Source organism: Lucilia sericata, unplaced genomic scaffold, assembly GCF_015586225.1.
Source record: "Lucilia sericata isolate MDLA Ls3-8-SP2 unplaced genomic scaffold, ASM1558622v1 Contig000100F_arrow, whole genome shotgun sequence".
Taxonomy (NCBI): domain Eukaryota; kingdom Metazoa; phylum Arthropoda; class Insecta; order Diptera; family Calliphoridae; genus Lucilia; species Lucilia sericata.
The window spans coordinates 318,060-333,190 of record NW_023994132.1 but is presented as its reverse complement, the minus strand read 5'-3'; the positions used below and the strand labels follow the sequence as shown (position 1 = coordinate 333,190).

General features: G+C 30.7%; 2 protein-coding genes across 3 annotated transcripts; both read left to right on the top strand.

Moving 5' to 3' along the window:
• The first annotated feature begins 5,937 nt into the window (after window positions 1–5,937).
• Window positions 5,938–13,741, top strand: LOC119600001 (microsomal triglyceride transfer protein large subunit). Of its 2 annotated transcripts, none has more exons than XM_037949993.1 (8): window positions 5,938–6,178; window positions 7,238–7,750; window positions 7,810–8,102; window positions 8,165–9,104; window positions 12,377–12,528; window positions 12,634–13,007; window positions 13,062–13,229; window positions 13,289–13,741. In XM_037949993.1, the coding sequence occupies exons 1-8, from the start codon at window positions 6,109–6,111 to the stop codon at window positions 13,431–13,433; spliced, it is 2,655 nt and encodes an 884-aa protein (XP_037805921.1). In that variant the 5' UTR covers window positions 5,938–6,108; the 3' UTR covers window positions 13,434–13,741. The 2 variants fall into 2 exon arrangements, with proteins under 2 accessions (XP_037805921.1, XP_037805922.1); XM_037949994.1 differs by lacking the exon at window positions 5,938–6,178 and adding an exon at window positions 6,688–6,705 and having other exon boundaries at window positions 13,289–13,436.
• Window positions 9,865–11,689, top strand: LOC119600002 (pollen-specific leucine-rich repeat extensin-like protein 1). The gene has a single exon (XM_037949995.1). The coding sequence runs from the start codon at window positions 10,035–10,037 to the stop codon at window positions 11,595–11,597; it is 1,563 nt and encodes a 520-aa protein (XP_037805923.1). The 5' UTR covers window positions 9,865–10,034; the 3' UTR covers window positions 11,598–11,689.
• Window positions 13,742–15,131: the final 1,390 nt, after the last annotated feature.

Genomic DNA, 15,131 nt, shown 5'->3' with positions numbered 1-15,131 from the left:
TTTATATGTTGCCCGCATACGCTAGGTTGTGCTGAAGCTTTTTTCGAAGCTAAGGTTAAGGTTAAAAAAAAAAAGTTTAATGACAGAATAACTAACTAACTGACTACTAAAACATGCATATGTATTAGTTTTTAAAGCTTTTTTGTTTGTTTAATAATAAATATATTTATTTAAAAATACCTTAGAAATAAAATTAATTTATGAATATACATATGTACATATGTATGTATTTTTAACTTCTAAAACACTAAAATTACTTACCTATCCCAAATTAATTTTTTTCCCACTGTTATTTGTTGCTGCTATTGGTAAGTAGCCGGTGGTCATTTTTATAGACACAATTTTTTTACACTCATTACTGTTTTGTTTCTCGTTCCTCTTGTTGTAAATGCGTGTGTCTATGATTTTTTTTTTTCAAAAATAGTGCTCCATACATTTTTTGTTTTTTTTTCACTGTTGATGTTGTTGTTGTTTAAACATGCGGTCAGTCAGGTCCACAATCCAGTTTTATTACTAGGCTCCCATAATACTCGAACAATGATTTAAAATAATAAAAGTAAATTGTCCGTCTCGTCAATTTTCAATTTGTTTTATTTCTTGTTTTACAACAACAAACAACCTGTCATTCATTGCCTGTTCTTCTTGTACTGATGTTGTTGGTATTTTGCCTTACAGTTTTGTTGTTTTTTTTATTTTGTATGATGGTCACTATTTTTTTCTTTCTTTCATTATTATAGTGCTTTTTTGTAAAACTTATGGCAAATGGCCAAGAACTAAATATTTATAAGAGTGTGTGTTTAATTTTTTTACACCAGAAAAATGTCTGCCAAAAAGAAACACATACATATCTACAAATTCTTAAAAGAAACAAAAAATATGTGGAAAAAATTTGAATGGAATATATAAATAACAGGGTATCAGTGGTCAATTGTTGTAGGTTGAAATTCCCAAGGAAGAAGAAATACCATAAAGTAGTTGGGTGTTTTTTTCTTCTTTTTTTTATTAAACTATAGAAAAATAAATTGTACAACTGACCAATAGCGCCAATAGCGAAAAAAAGAATAATCATTTGATTATGAATTTTAGTATTTCATAAATTTTGTAAATAAATAATATTGAAAGTATGTAAAGAAAAAATCTAAAAAGATCAAATGGCAGTTCAGAGGTCATCAATTGATATCGATTTCATTACTTATAACATGCGTGAAAGATAAACAATCGATCTGCAGTTTCACATGATGTTTGTAACTTTGTGTCAGATGTACCATTTTATAATATTATTTCGATCAGGAAATAAATGTCAAAAATTGTTCCAAATGGGTCATTGGTGTACCATTGTACTTTCAAATATCGTTTTTAACAGAATTTTCGGGAGAAAAAGGTCATAGTAAACTGTCGATGTTGTGATTACTTTGGCTTCTTAACTAAGACAAGCTGGTTTATCGATTCCTGATGCCGTAGCTTAAGTCAGCTTAAGCAACTGTGCGAATACATATAAAACTTATGTTCCAAACTATAATGTACTTAAGAGAGTTTCGTCAAGTTAAGACGATCCCATCCGTACTCTTCTACACAAATTCGAGTAAGAACTGTACTGGAGAAAATATTATAAGAAAATTACAGAACCTAAAAATCCATTTAAAACAGAAAATATACTTGATTTTAATTTTTCGAAGAAATGTACAATTTTTTTTTATATTTATGAATGTGAATCTTTAGCAAAAAAAAAATAAATATTATATCACAACACGCATTGCAGATTGATTGTAATCTGCTAGAATAATGTCTTACAAACAAGAAAAAATATGTAACATTTGTTACAATAACATGGTTCAATAATAATATTTTCTGCTGGTCGTTCGGCCGGTTGGGGATTGAATAGTTTTAGAACGGTTGCGAAGATTTCTGTACGCCTGTTCATTAACTTGTAGGAAAGTGTTAAACGCCCACAATAGCGTGTAGTTATTTATTTCATTAGTAGTTGTTTGTTGTTGTGTGTAGTGGACAACGAACTTTTTTAACAGAATGACAGGCGGGTGAGAATAAAATACAAAATAGTTTCTTAAAACTAGTGTATATTTTAGTGGGTCTTATTAACAAATGTAACAGGGATGGATAATGCTGCAGTATTGTACTTTTTTGTTTTTGACATTAAGAAATCCAGGATTGAATAATATTAAACTTAAGGAACTGTCATCTCCTGGCATTCGGCACCATGATTAAAATTTAAAAAAAAGGACTCATAGGATAATAAGAAACTTTATAAGGATAATAGAGAAATTGATTAAAATCATAATTGAAAAAATGTGTCATTATAACCAATTTATAAACTCTTCAGATTAAAATGTACGCTTAAAAACAACGCACTGCAGTTGTAGAAGGTGGATTCGGATATAAAACCACACCTTTTTATTGAATGCTTATAGGTACATACATATGAATGAACGTATGTTTTTAGTTAAGTGCATTAAGATTTGTATAATAATTCACATTATGAGAGGATAATTGAAACAAACTGTATCGCTACAGTATTATTTGGATTTTCTTATAATTTTAAAAGTTCGCACCATTTAACAAGTGCGCACATATCATTTATACCACACCTATTTCTATACGCTACACACAAATTTGTTTCTTCTAGCTGCCTTTTAGATTTCTTATCTAGTTTTCTTTCTATTCGTACATAGAAATAAACACATTACTTCCTCTTGTAAGAAATGCTGTTGGCCTGCTAGAAATTTGTGAAATAAGCAAAATGACGGGCATAAAACAAAATGTCGACCCACACAGAAATATAAATGGTGGACCGAACGCTGCCGACCGAACATCCGTTTTAAAAACGCCATATCTAATATTTTCAAATAACTAAACAAATCGCACAGACGTTACAAATTTTGAATTAGAAAAGAAGAAACAAAACATTAACTGGCAATGGCGGGACAAAATATTATTCAATTAGTATACTCTAGCAGCATTTGAATTAAAAAGCTTTTTAAAATACAGCAATAATTATTCTTGTGTACTTACTACATATATACTTTATTCATTTCATACTTGTTTTCAGCAGAGGGCGACTTTTTATAAAATCTGTTCCCCCATGAAACGAACAAACAATATGACTACTCAGTAACACATTTATTATTTTGTATTTGCTTGTACCCTTTTTCATTTGTCGTTTGTTTATTTCTTTCATTTTGCCAAAAATAATCAGATACGTATAGTGTAGCTTCTTGTTGATAGTGCTTTTGGCAAAATACAACTTTGTTTTGAAACTTTCATAATCAAACATTATGTTGTTTGACGCTTATGGTCGACGGATATTTTTTATACATACATATGTATGTACAATCTATGTTCGATCTGGTAATAACTCAAGTTTTTATGCAAGTCTTTATTCTATTTGTTGTCTCATCCATGTTCTACAAGTATGTGCAAAAATGTATTTTAAAAATATTGGAGTCCAGGAATTAGAGAATATTTTTCTAAAGCATCTTTGGTTAAAATTTATTGATTTTGCTAATTAATTAACAAATTTTATTTGTAAAATTGATTGGAATAATTGTTTAATAAAATTTTATCAATCTTAAGATTATATTCCAATTCCAATAATTAATTTGCGGCTGAAATATTATGGAAGTGTTGAAATGCCTATACAGGGATTTTAGAATAAGCTGGGATTACATGGTTCCTTATGTATAACTGAAGAAAAAAATTGTTAAAAATCAACTTATTGTTGGCTTAAAGAAGGGTCGAGCCTACAATAACAGGAACAACATAAATATCACAAAGGAAAAAATGTAGCGTTCAACATGTCGCGTTGCAACATGATTAAAATTAAATTAAAAAAAGTATAAATAATATTTGGGTAAAATTATAGCCAGTTAGCCATCAGTTAACAACATTTTAAAATTAGTCCCATTGAAATACGACCTCAGGTTTCGCTATTGACAATTGAATTGTTGCCCAAAAAAACAACTTCTATTTTTGAAGCGTTCGAACACTCAGGGCTAATTAAAAGCTAAGTAACGGCTATTGCCAAATAAATTACTCTTATTTTGTAATTTTATCACTTTAAAATAGTCGAATTGAATTTTGAATGATATACAAATATTCACATTATTGAAAATTATACATGCAAATATTATCTAGAAAAAAGTCTTAAAACTTTTTTAAAAATCTTAGTTAATACAATATTCAAAAATAAAATTTTTTGGGAAATATTTATACCTAGAAAATGTTTAGACTTTGGCAACACTAAAAAAACACAACTAAAAAACAAACCCACCTATTAATCACACACAAACTCAGATACTGATGGGAGGGAAAGAGACGCAACACCAAACACAAAATCAACAATCTCATCGTTTCAAATAAATTTGCCAGTGTAACAGTTGATGTAGTATTGTGTATAGCGGTATTAATAAAATGTGAAATCTTCAACCTTTTTCTCCCGTTTATTTTTTTGTGTTTGTTTCATTTATAGTATCACTCTCTATGTACTTGTTTGTTTTTTTGGTTGTATGCATTTGACAGCATATAAATTGTTTACTTTTCTGAACCGCCTGGTAAAAAAGAGGGAAGCGAAACTTCTTTTGGCGGGGTCTCGTTTTTCCTGGTTCGTCCAAAGTCAAGTCCAACCGGCATTCACGGGTGGTGTGTCTGAGCGTTATAGCTACCCATTAAAATTCCCGTTCGCTATTTAAAATCTTTGTGGGTCGTACACTCATTTAATCGTGTGTGTTTGTTGTTATTTTGTCAGACTTTATTTGTTTTTGCTTTCGTTTTCTTTTTTAATAATATAGTAAAATGTTTGCCCCTGCAGCTTGTGTGCCCTTCCCCTCTTCTAAATACGTATAAGTTTGTGTATGGGTGTGTAGAGTAAATACAATTGTTTTTGTTTTTCTTTATTATTGGGTTGGCTATTAATTCTCACGCATTTGTAGACAGATACTCGTTTCTTTTGTTGTTCGTTGACAGAGTTGGCAACTTTTTAATTTTTAGAAGCACTAAACCACAAAAAAGCACTAAAATAATGAATTCGAATAGCGTCATTTTAGAAAAAATTATGTAATACAATTGGACTATGACCTATTAAGACTGTATTTTAGTAATCAAATGTTGAAATTATTAATATAATTTATTAGTTATATGAATGTAAAGAATTATCCCATTCTTCTTTACTTATTGTTAAAAAAAAAACGTACTTCTATACTTGGTGTCTCCTCCAAATAATCAAAGAACATTTATATTCCTTCTGTTGATCACTTTTTACTTGGTTTTTTCTTTTTAATTTATTTTGAATAATTTTTGTCTCTATTTAGTTTTATTTATTTTGTTGTTTACAATTGTCAGCTGTTTAATTAAAAAAATTGCAAACAACGTTAAAAAAAAAAAAATTATACTATGGTGTGACAATTGCAACAGTGTGTGTTTTGTTGTTGGTTTGCAATCACAAAGTATACAGAGATGTCACTTTTGACATTTACAAAAGTCAAAAATCAGCTTTTCTGCGGCGTTTGTAAACATTTGTGGGAAGAGGTATATAAAATACAGCTAAAAAAATTGGTGTAAAGTGGTGTGCGAAAGAGATAGAAATAGTTTTTTGCTCGTGTCGCCTCTGTATACCCTGTGTTGCAATAAAAAGCTATGATATTTTGCATTTGCTCTTTTAAAAAACCATTTTCACTAAACACTAAACTCCGCTAATGTTAAAAAATCATTAAAAATATGAAGAGCACATGTTCCGTTATTACTGCATATTTAATGCGCATAAAACACTTTTAGAGTATATTATTGGTTTCCCTGATTATGACCGTTAAACAACTTTTGAAAACTTAGCCACCAGATTTTAAGCCGTCATCGAAATTTAATGTATCATCCGGCGTCAACAATTATGGTCGTCGCAGGTCTCTGATGCTCTCTCGCCGCACACTGCACTGCAGTTGTTCTGTTTTTCTTGTTCTTACTACTTGTTTAGTGAAGTGCTAAAATCGGGCTTGAGTGAATTAATAAATATATTGTATCAATGAAATAAAATACAAGGGAAATTAATATCAATTAAAAATAAATTTTTCATTTTAACAAGTTCCTCATATAATTGTGTTCAAAATGATTATAAGATTTTTAAGAATAGTTGTCTGTCTAATATTTTGTTTTTCATGTTGCTGTTTAGCGGCGGGTAAGTTGCCGAAAAAAGACTAAAAAGGAAAAAATAAGAAATTTATAAATTCCAATGGTGCTTTTAGTGGGGGAAGAAGAAATTTAATAATTTTACAACACAATGTGAATGTACCTATATGAAAGTAAAGCTTAGAATAATTAATTAATTTTCTAATAAAAGTTTAATGAACTTAAGACAATAGAGAACGAAAACATACAGTTATAAATAATATTAACGTTTTAAAAGAGTGAGTAAATGAAGTACCAAATGTCAAACATTTATGTTCTTTATTGAAACAATCAGTAAACTGCAATTTTAAGTCCAACAAGTGTTCATACATAATTTTATATTTTGTTAATATTAATCTTTAGAGTTAGTTTTACTTTTATTTAAAATTTTTTTATAGTTTTGTGTATGATAACCTTTTTTAAGTAATCAGTGTTTTTAGGTCATTTTAATATTAAAATATTTGTTGTTATTGGTGAAAGTTATCTTGTTTATTATTATAGTTGTTGTTCTCTTTATACAAATTTAGCATCATTTAGGTATGTATTTTTAAATTTATTCTTAATTTTATTCTTTCTGTGTTGAAAATTTATGAAAAAAATGACGTGGCTAGTTGACGTCTTCCTACAATTTTCCTTATCAGTTTATACAAAATCTAGCTTTTCGTACAAATTTAATTTTAAACAGATCAGATTTAGTTAATCACTTCTAATACAGTGGTGTCTACTTAAATAGAACACACATGTCTATTAAATTCATTCACTTTCTAGAACAATATCTCTTAAATGGAAAATATTGATTTCAATGGAAGATTGATTTCAATGTAGCAAGGGATTCCCAAATTATTTCGAAAATACATATTTTAAAGTTAAACTAATGATTTTAAATGTTGGCCTAAATTAAAATTACTAGCAGTTAATATTTGAAGTTTCTTTTATAATCTGAAAGACTCTTTATTTCCAATAATTTGTTTTAAAGTTGTGGGATTTCCTATAAATCTCATGTAGGTACATACATATATCGAATTTCGTTAAAGTTATATTGCTCCATAATTAACATATTTCCTTACAGCATTTTCCCCTCTCATACCCTATGAGAGCCAACAGTACTATGTTCTTGAGAATAAAGTTTCTACAAAACAATTGCAACATGTTTCGTCTCAAGAAATCAGCTATACCTTCAATTCACTGCTCAAAATAAATTCAGTTTGGAATTCAGACAACGAACAACTTATACAAGTTTACTTTACGGAAAATCGTGTCTCCGCTCCTGGCAAAAAGGGCAATGTAAAAGTGCAAGAAATTGAAAAGATTCCCGATAGACCATTTTATATTAGCTTTATTGATAACAAACCAAGTAAAGTTATTGCTCATACATCGCGGGATCAGTCTCTGCTAAATATGGAACGAGGCATTGCCTCGTTAATGCATATTAATTTTGAAAATGGACCCGTTAGCGAAATAGATGTTTCGGGCATGTGTAATAATTTCTATAACATCAAGTCGTCTACAAAAGTAAATAAAATCAAAACTGATTGTTCCCACTGGGATTTAAAGGTGAATTATAGAGGCGAAAAACCTTTAGGTAAGTGAAATGGATATTTTAATGAAATCGGTTAATAAACTAAATTTATCTTATATCAGGTGTTCATCAAAAATCATTCGAAAGAGTTGAATATGATTTGTCGGCCGACGGTCAGTTGTTGCTAGCCTCTTCGGTGGAAACTCATAAATTAAGTTTGGAAGCCCAGCCAGAAGTTGGTACTCAAGTAGAATCTTTGTTGTTTTTAAAGCACACTGCTTTTGCCGCTGAACCAGTTGAACAACTTCCCTATAAAACTTCAGAAGAAGCTATTAAGAGTTTATTGGAATGGTATAGGGTATTTGAAATTGAAGCTGATGTGGATGGTGTTATTAGTGAAATTAAGGACATTACAGTAAGTTTTAAGTAAAATTAATATAGAAATCACAAAAATTGCTAACTATTTTAAAATTACAGCTGAAACAACAAGTTGATTCATTTAATAATGATTTAACCGATGATTTAATTGGCAAGGAAGCCTTGGCCGAAGCCTTTGTTAAACTTATACCTTTGGCTCGTATTACCAAACAAGAAGAATTTGTGGATATATTAAAATCCAATAAAAAATTACACTCTCAATTGGTAGATCTTCTAGGAGCGGTACAAACTATTGATGCCCATAAAGCCATTCATGAAATTTTTGATTATAACAAAAAGTCAGATGTAGATTTATTGGAGAAATATTTACAATCCCTTTCAGTTGGAACACATCCTGAAAGATCTATAATTGAAGATCTCTTTGAACGTCTTACAACTGCTGAGGAAAATGCCATCAAAAATGAAAAATTGCAAGATTCAGTACTTCAGTGTGTGGCCTCGCTCACCCATCAATCAGGCTTTGATTCTAACGATAAACTTTTGAAAGAAATTAAAGACTTTATTTTTAAAAATCTCCTTGAAGTTTGTGAAGAGGAAGTCTGCAAGACTCGTTACATAAGAGCTTTACAAAATCTACGCGATCCTACAACCATTTCCATTTTAATGAAGTATGCTTTAAAGGAGGAAACTAAAATATCTGTGGCCGCCATGCAAGCCTTAAAATCATTCCCCATTATACACTTCAATGAGAAACATCGTCAAGCCTTTACTCACATCTTCTATCAAATACCAAAGAAATACGATTCCTCTGCTCGCACTTTGGCTTTGGATATACTCTTGGCCATGAAACCAACACCCGAACAATTGGGACATTTATTGGATTATTTGGCCTCCAATGATCGCCATTTCGAAATTAAAACTTATGTTATACAAAAGCTGAAAATGTTGTCGGATAAGTGTCCACGCTTTAGGGCTCTGCTCGAGGCTGGTTTGTATGAGAGACCTCATATTAATAATTATCACATAATTGGTCAAAAGGGTAAGTGAACGAATTGAATTATTATGTTAGATTTTTTTTAATACTCTACATATCGTTCCTGTTTTAAATTTTAGTACTATGTGGATTTTTTCGAAATTTTTTCATTGTTGCAATTTGATTTAATAAGAATTATTTTCTGCTAATTTATGCAAGAATAGTAATCACAATATCTTTATAAGTATTAATCTTATTGATATTTTTAAGTAGCACTGCTAAGCAATATAAAAAGAAAATCATTCGAAAACAACTGATGATCTTTACCTAACAATCGCTGCATGGTATTATAATTGATCAAAAATCCCTAAACCCAAATTTCGAACGACATCTTCAATCTGTACATAAAGGGGAAGTACATTTCAATATAAAAACTGTTAAAAATTCAGTTATTTTTCAATATATATATTAATTACACTAGTTAACGAATCCGCGAAGATACATATTTTTCTAGTTAAAATTTTTTTTTGCTTTTCTGAAAACTTTGTTAAAAAACACATTGTACTAATATTCAAAACAGGGACGATATGACTTAACGCTTTTTGAACTTAACACCTTTCTCGCATATATTCTGGGAAATGAAATTTCATAGAAAAACGTTAATGTTAATTTTGTTAGATAAAACTTGGTCTAGGTCAAATTTAGGTTTGAAATTTTATACATAAACTTTAATCTAGACTCATATTCCTAACAAAACTAACAAATGCCACCTTAATATTAACACAAATTCCTCTATCGATACCATTAACTTTTTGAAAATAAAATACAAAAACATAAAACAGTTTAGCAAAAATTAACAAAAAGAAAGAACCTAAAGGCAAAAATATCATAAATCAGATTAAAGTGCATTTGTTGTAACGTATACATTTTCGTAACCTATTTGTAAATTTTTTGTTAAATAGCAAAAAATTATTGCTGAACAGCGATTTTTGTTTAATGGCCAATATCAAACAGAAATTGAAATCAATTTATCCAAGTAGTTGCATAGAAAATTTCAAAGGGACTGGTTGGCATATAAAAAAGTTGTTCCTAAAACTAATAAAAATTTTGGAAATGTTTACCTTGAAATCCTTTTGTTTAATATGGTTTCTCTTGGGCATCGTCGCGGAGATAATGTCAGAGGATTATTTACATTTCGGCGGTACCGAGGAAGAGTCTAGACAGGCAGCGTATTATTTGTCTGCCGATAGTGGTTCTAATATAGGTCCTACGGATGAGTTGAAACGTACACAGCGTTCATTTTGGAAGAAATTATTTAAAAACGGGCTATTTGGAGAATGTGATAACTGCTGTAATAACTGTAATTACGATGTAGGAAATGGTGATAATTATAGTCCGGCACCTTTGCCTCTTTTGCCATTTCAGCCCTTTCGACCATTGCCACTGTGGCAAAATTTACAGCCTTTATTCGGTCCAATAAACTATGACAGCTATGGCAGGGGTAGTTATAATAATGCCAATCCTCCGCGTTATAATGGTAATGCTTTTAACAATCCTCCCAGCTATGATAACAATGTTCCACCTGCACCTGAAGCGGTATATGAGATACCCACAGAACTGCCACCAGCAGAGCCTGACTACAATGTTAATAATAGCCCTGCTGTTGAAGAATTATATGAGCCGCCTGCTGCTGTGCCTGAAAATACTTATAGCCCTCCGGAGCCTTCAACATATACAAAAGAGGAAACCCCTAAAGCTAACCAATATACAAATGGAAAAGTACCACAAATTATATATCAACCCATTATATATGTATCACCTCAGTATCAAGGCAATAAGGACTTAATCAAACAAATCCAACAGGAAGAGACTAAATATGATGAAAAACCTAAAGAGGAATATAAACCCTTGAGTCCTAGTTATGAAACGGAAACTGAAAGTGAATCCGCATCACCTTCATATAGCTCAGAGGCAGATAGTGAAAAATCAGATGACAGTTCTAAAGATAACTACAATAAACCGGAACCACAAACTCCTGTTGTAGTAACACCTTGCAGTCAATCTTATGCTGTTCCATCTACACCTTGTTTAAGCCCACCACTCACAAATCCAGCTGTATCAACAGTCTCTACTGTTTATAATATTATTACTCCATCATTGCTACATACTCTAACAGCAGGTCAAAGCCCTTCATACATTACTAGTGTAACTGCACCCAATGTGCCCTGCTCAAATGAAGAACCTTCAAAGTATTCCTTAACTCCCTCTAATGTTATACCTTTGGATAGTTATTCATTGCCATCCTCATCTCCAGCGCCAGCAGCAATGGCTTACTTGTCACCTCCAGCCCCTATGACAGCACCAAAACCTGCTCCACCTCCAGCTCCTATGCCACAATCCTATATACAACCAATTCACTTGTCATCTGATGATCAACCATATCGTGTCTGCCCGGAACTTTTTGAGGAATATCAGCGTAAACTAAATACAATTTTACCACACATTCATGCTGGCCAGGGAGGAAGTACTTTTGTCAATGCCCAACTAATACATTATTGATTTTGCTCGGGCTGTGCAGTTTTAAAGAAATTGTCTCTTGTATATGTATTTTCTATTTTTAAAAAATAGGATTAATTTGATTTTAACTTGTAACATGTGTATAATAAAATTATTGTATAGAAAATGTATTGTAAATTACAATTTTTATAGAAATTCAGAAAAGCACTATGCTAATTTTCAATTTTGCATCTCAAAAAACCTTTACTTTTAAATTTTCTTATGAAAATTCTAAATATGAAATGTACTTTGAGTAAAAATTTTTTTATTGGAAATTGTAAATTTTAGTTGAAAATTCTCAATTTTAAACATTTTATTTATAATTAAAATATGTTTTCATGGGTCGTAAAGGTGTGCATTAGGTTCAGTAGGGTCCTAGTAGGGTCCTAAAATAAAAATCCCATCCAAAATTTTCAAAACTTTTGATTGGAATTTGCTTGAATACTCATTAACGTAAAAATCAATTTAAATTAAAACTATTGACTAAAATTACATTTTCATATTGTGAACAATACAAAACGAATATAAATACTTATTTTGTGTTAAGACAAGAATGAAATAGGTAATTTTCATTTAATACATATTTATAGAAGAGTGATTGTTAAGGGTAGTATCATTTTCAAAAATATTCATTTTAAACATTTTTTCTCGATCTTGATTTTTAGAACAAAAAATCTAATCAATTTGTTTAAACTTAAAAGTATTACTAACTTCCATTTTAAATAAGACAAACAAGACAAATAAGACAATAAAAATAAACAATAGTTTTCTTTATATTTTAGGTCTTACTACAGTTTTATCTAGAGAATTATCTTGGGCTCCTGCTTTCAATGAAAGTCTACTCAGTACTCAAGAAATTTATCAAGGCGTTTTGAAACGAGGTTCGGTTGAATTGATATTATCTGCTGGCAGGGAAGAAACTAGCACCTTTAAGGTAAACAGTTACAAATCCAAAACAATTTAAAAGTACAAGCAAAATAGTTGCTGTATAAATATGAACTCATTCTTATATTATTTTAAAATTAATATTGTTTTCCAGCTGGGCATCTATACTAGTGGTTTAACATCGTTTGTAGGAGATAGTGAAGAGGATACAAATGATGATGACGAAGAAGTCGATGATAGTCCTGCTACTGCTGGTATGGAAATTGCTGTACAAGGGGTTCTCTTGAGACCTTTGATATTTTTCACCGGCCAATCAGAATTGATGGGTCATGTTTGGAGTGGCACGGCCTCAGATCCCACACCTGCCTTCCAAGCTACCACTTTAGCTCAAGATCATGAACACTATATAATATTATCATCAGGAGCCACTGTTTATACGAGAGTAATCGGTTCTAAATCGGTGGATTTGAATGGCAAAGTAGATTTCAGTATTTGGAATCGTAATGCCAATACCGAAATTCAACAAAAGTAAGTAGATTTTATTAAAAATCAAAACTTATTTTTAATAATAAATAATTTTAGTTCTGCTGCTGCCGTACATGGCATAATGAAAGCTGGCTTTACTTATGCCCAAGTAAGCAATGAGTTCCTTTTGACCTATGAGCCCAAAATTAGCCTTCAAGCTGATATTGATTTCTATTCTGGCATTAAATTGTGCATGCAATTGCAAAGACCTAAAATGCAGTTAAAGTAAGTTAATATATAATTTTTTTATTGGATTGATTTTAATAATTTATTTTTTTCTTTAGACACTTCAACACCAAATTGGTTACTTTACAAGCCGACCACAGATTTAGCAAAAAAGTCTTGTCCAAATACTCGTATAACTTCCCAGGCCGTACTTTAGCTTTAAATCAAAAGAATAATGAAATGTGTAACATGATTTTCAATTGATTGAATTTCTTAAGCATTTAGTTTTTTCACTCGAATTCCTAAGTTTAATTAGGATTAGTTGTTTCTTACTCGTTACTACCTCTTGGAACGATATAGAAAAATAATTTAAAACATGGTAAATTATATAAAAGTGATTTTGTATTTTTGTATAGAAAAGTGTTAATTTTTTTTTTTTTTTGATATTTTATCACTGTTGTGGTGCATACTCATGTATATTTTCCTTTCTGTATAATTGTTTTGCTACGAATTTATAAAGCTTAGCTTAAGTTTAAATTCTCAAATAAAATAAATAAATTTATATATGTATAGATTTTGATCCTATGGAGTGATGCATTGACTAGTCTGTAGACTAGTTGACTAATTTATTTATTTTCAAGTATATGCACTAGTCAAAGGACTAGAATAACGACTATTCTATGTACAAACCCAGTAAAAACTTATATTGAAAAGTAAAAGTAAAGAAATTTACTTACATAATAGAATTTTAAGTTATTATTTTAACACGGGGATGACATTGGAAACCAGAACTAACTTTCCTATGCATGCGTGTTGGTCTGTGAGACCTATTTTTATACCCTACACCACTATAGCAGGAAGGTATTATGCGTTTGTGCTGATGTTTGTAACGCATTAAAATATTAATACGAGACCCACCTTAAAGTATACCGATCGACTCAGAATAACTTTCTGAGTCGATTTAACGATGTCCGTCCGTCCGTGTGTCCATGTAAACGTTGTTATCAAAGTACAAGTACAATTTTCAATATAATTTAATGAAATTTGGAAAACACGTTTGTTTAGACCCAAGGACGAAGCCTATTGGTTAAAATTGTTAAAATCGGTCCATTATTTCACCTAGCCCCCATACAACTGAACCCCCCGAAAAGGGCTTTTGAGCTAATTATGTGTAATATAAATGTATCTCAATGAAAGTTCGCACAACTAAGTTTTATACAAGCCTTGATGAGCTTGACGAATTTCGAAATGATCGGACTTCATTTGACCCTAGCCCCCATACAAAGCCCCCTTCAGAAAGTGATTTGAATATCTGCAATTAATTTATTAGCAGTGAAATTTAGCACAGACAAATATTATATAAATACAAATTTATCCAGCCCATTTTATCGGGATCGGTCCACATTTGCTCCTATCCCCCATATAAAGCCTCTTTTGGAAAATAAGTTTTTTATCAATAAATTGCTTAAATAAATCGGAATCAAGGTAATATTCAAGATTAATGCTTTATTATGAAAAATAAATCACATTTAATATTCATAACTGGTGTAGGGTATCATATGGTCGGCCAAGCCCAACTATACTTTCTTACTTGTTTTAAATTGTGATTTTTTATTATAAAAAAGAAACGGCAATATATTGACGCTAATATACAGCTTCATGATTTCATGTAAGCTTCATTTTAATATAATGCAGACGGTTTGTAGTAGTCACTGAAAAGTAAGTTGTTGAGTAAGTACAAGCCATTACCATGATTTTGCTGGGATTTTATGGTCACTGAACTAGTATATTGACTAGTTTGGATTAGTATAATGACTAGAATGAATATTGGCGAGTATATTTACTTGTTTATTGAGTAGTCTATTGACTAGTCTACGGAATAGTGAACTGACTATTCTATGTGTATTAATTATGTACCAGGTTTTAAATGTGTAAAAACTCTGGTAACTTTTTCCTTTTTCG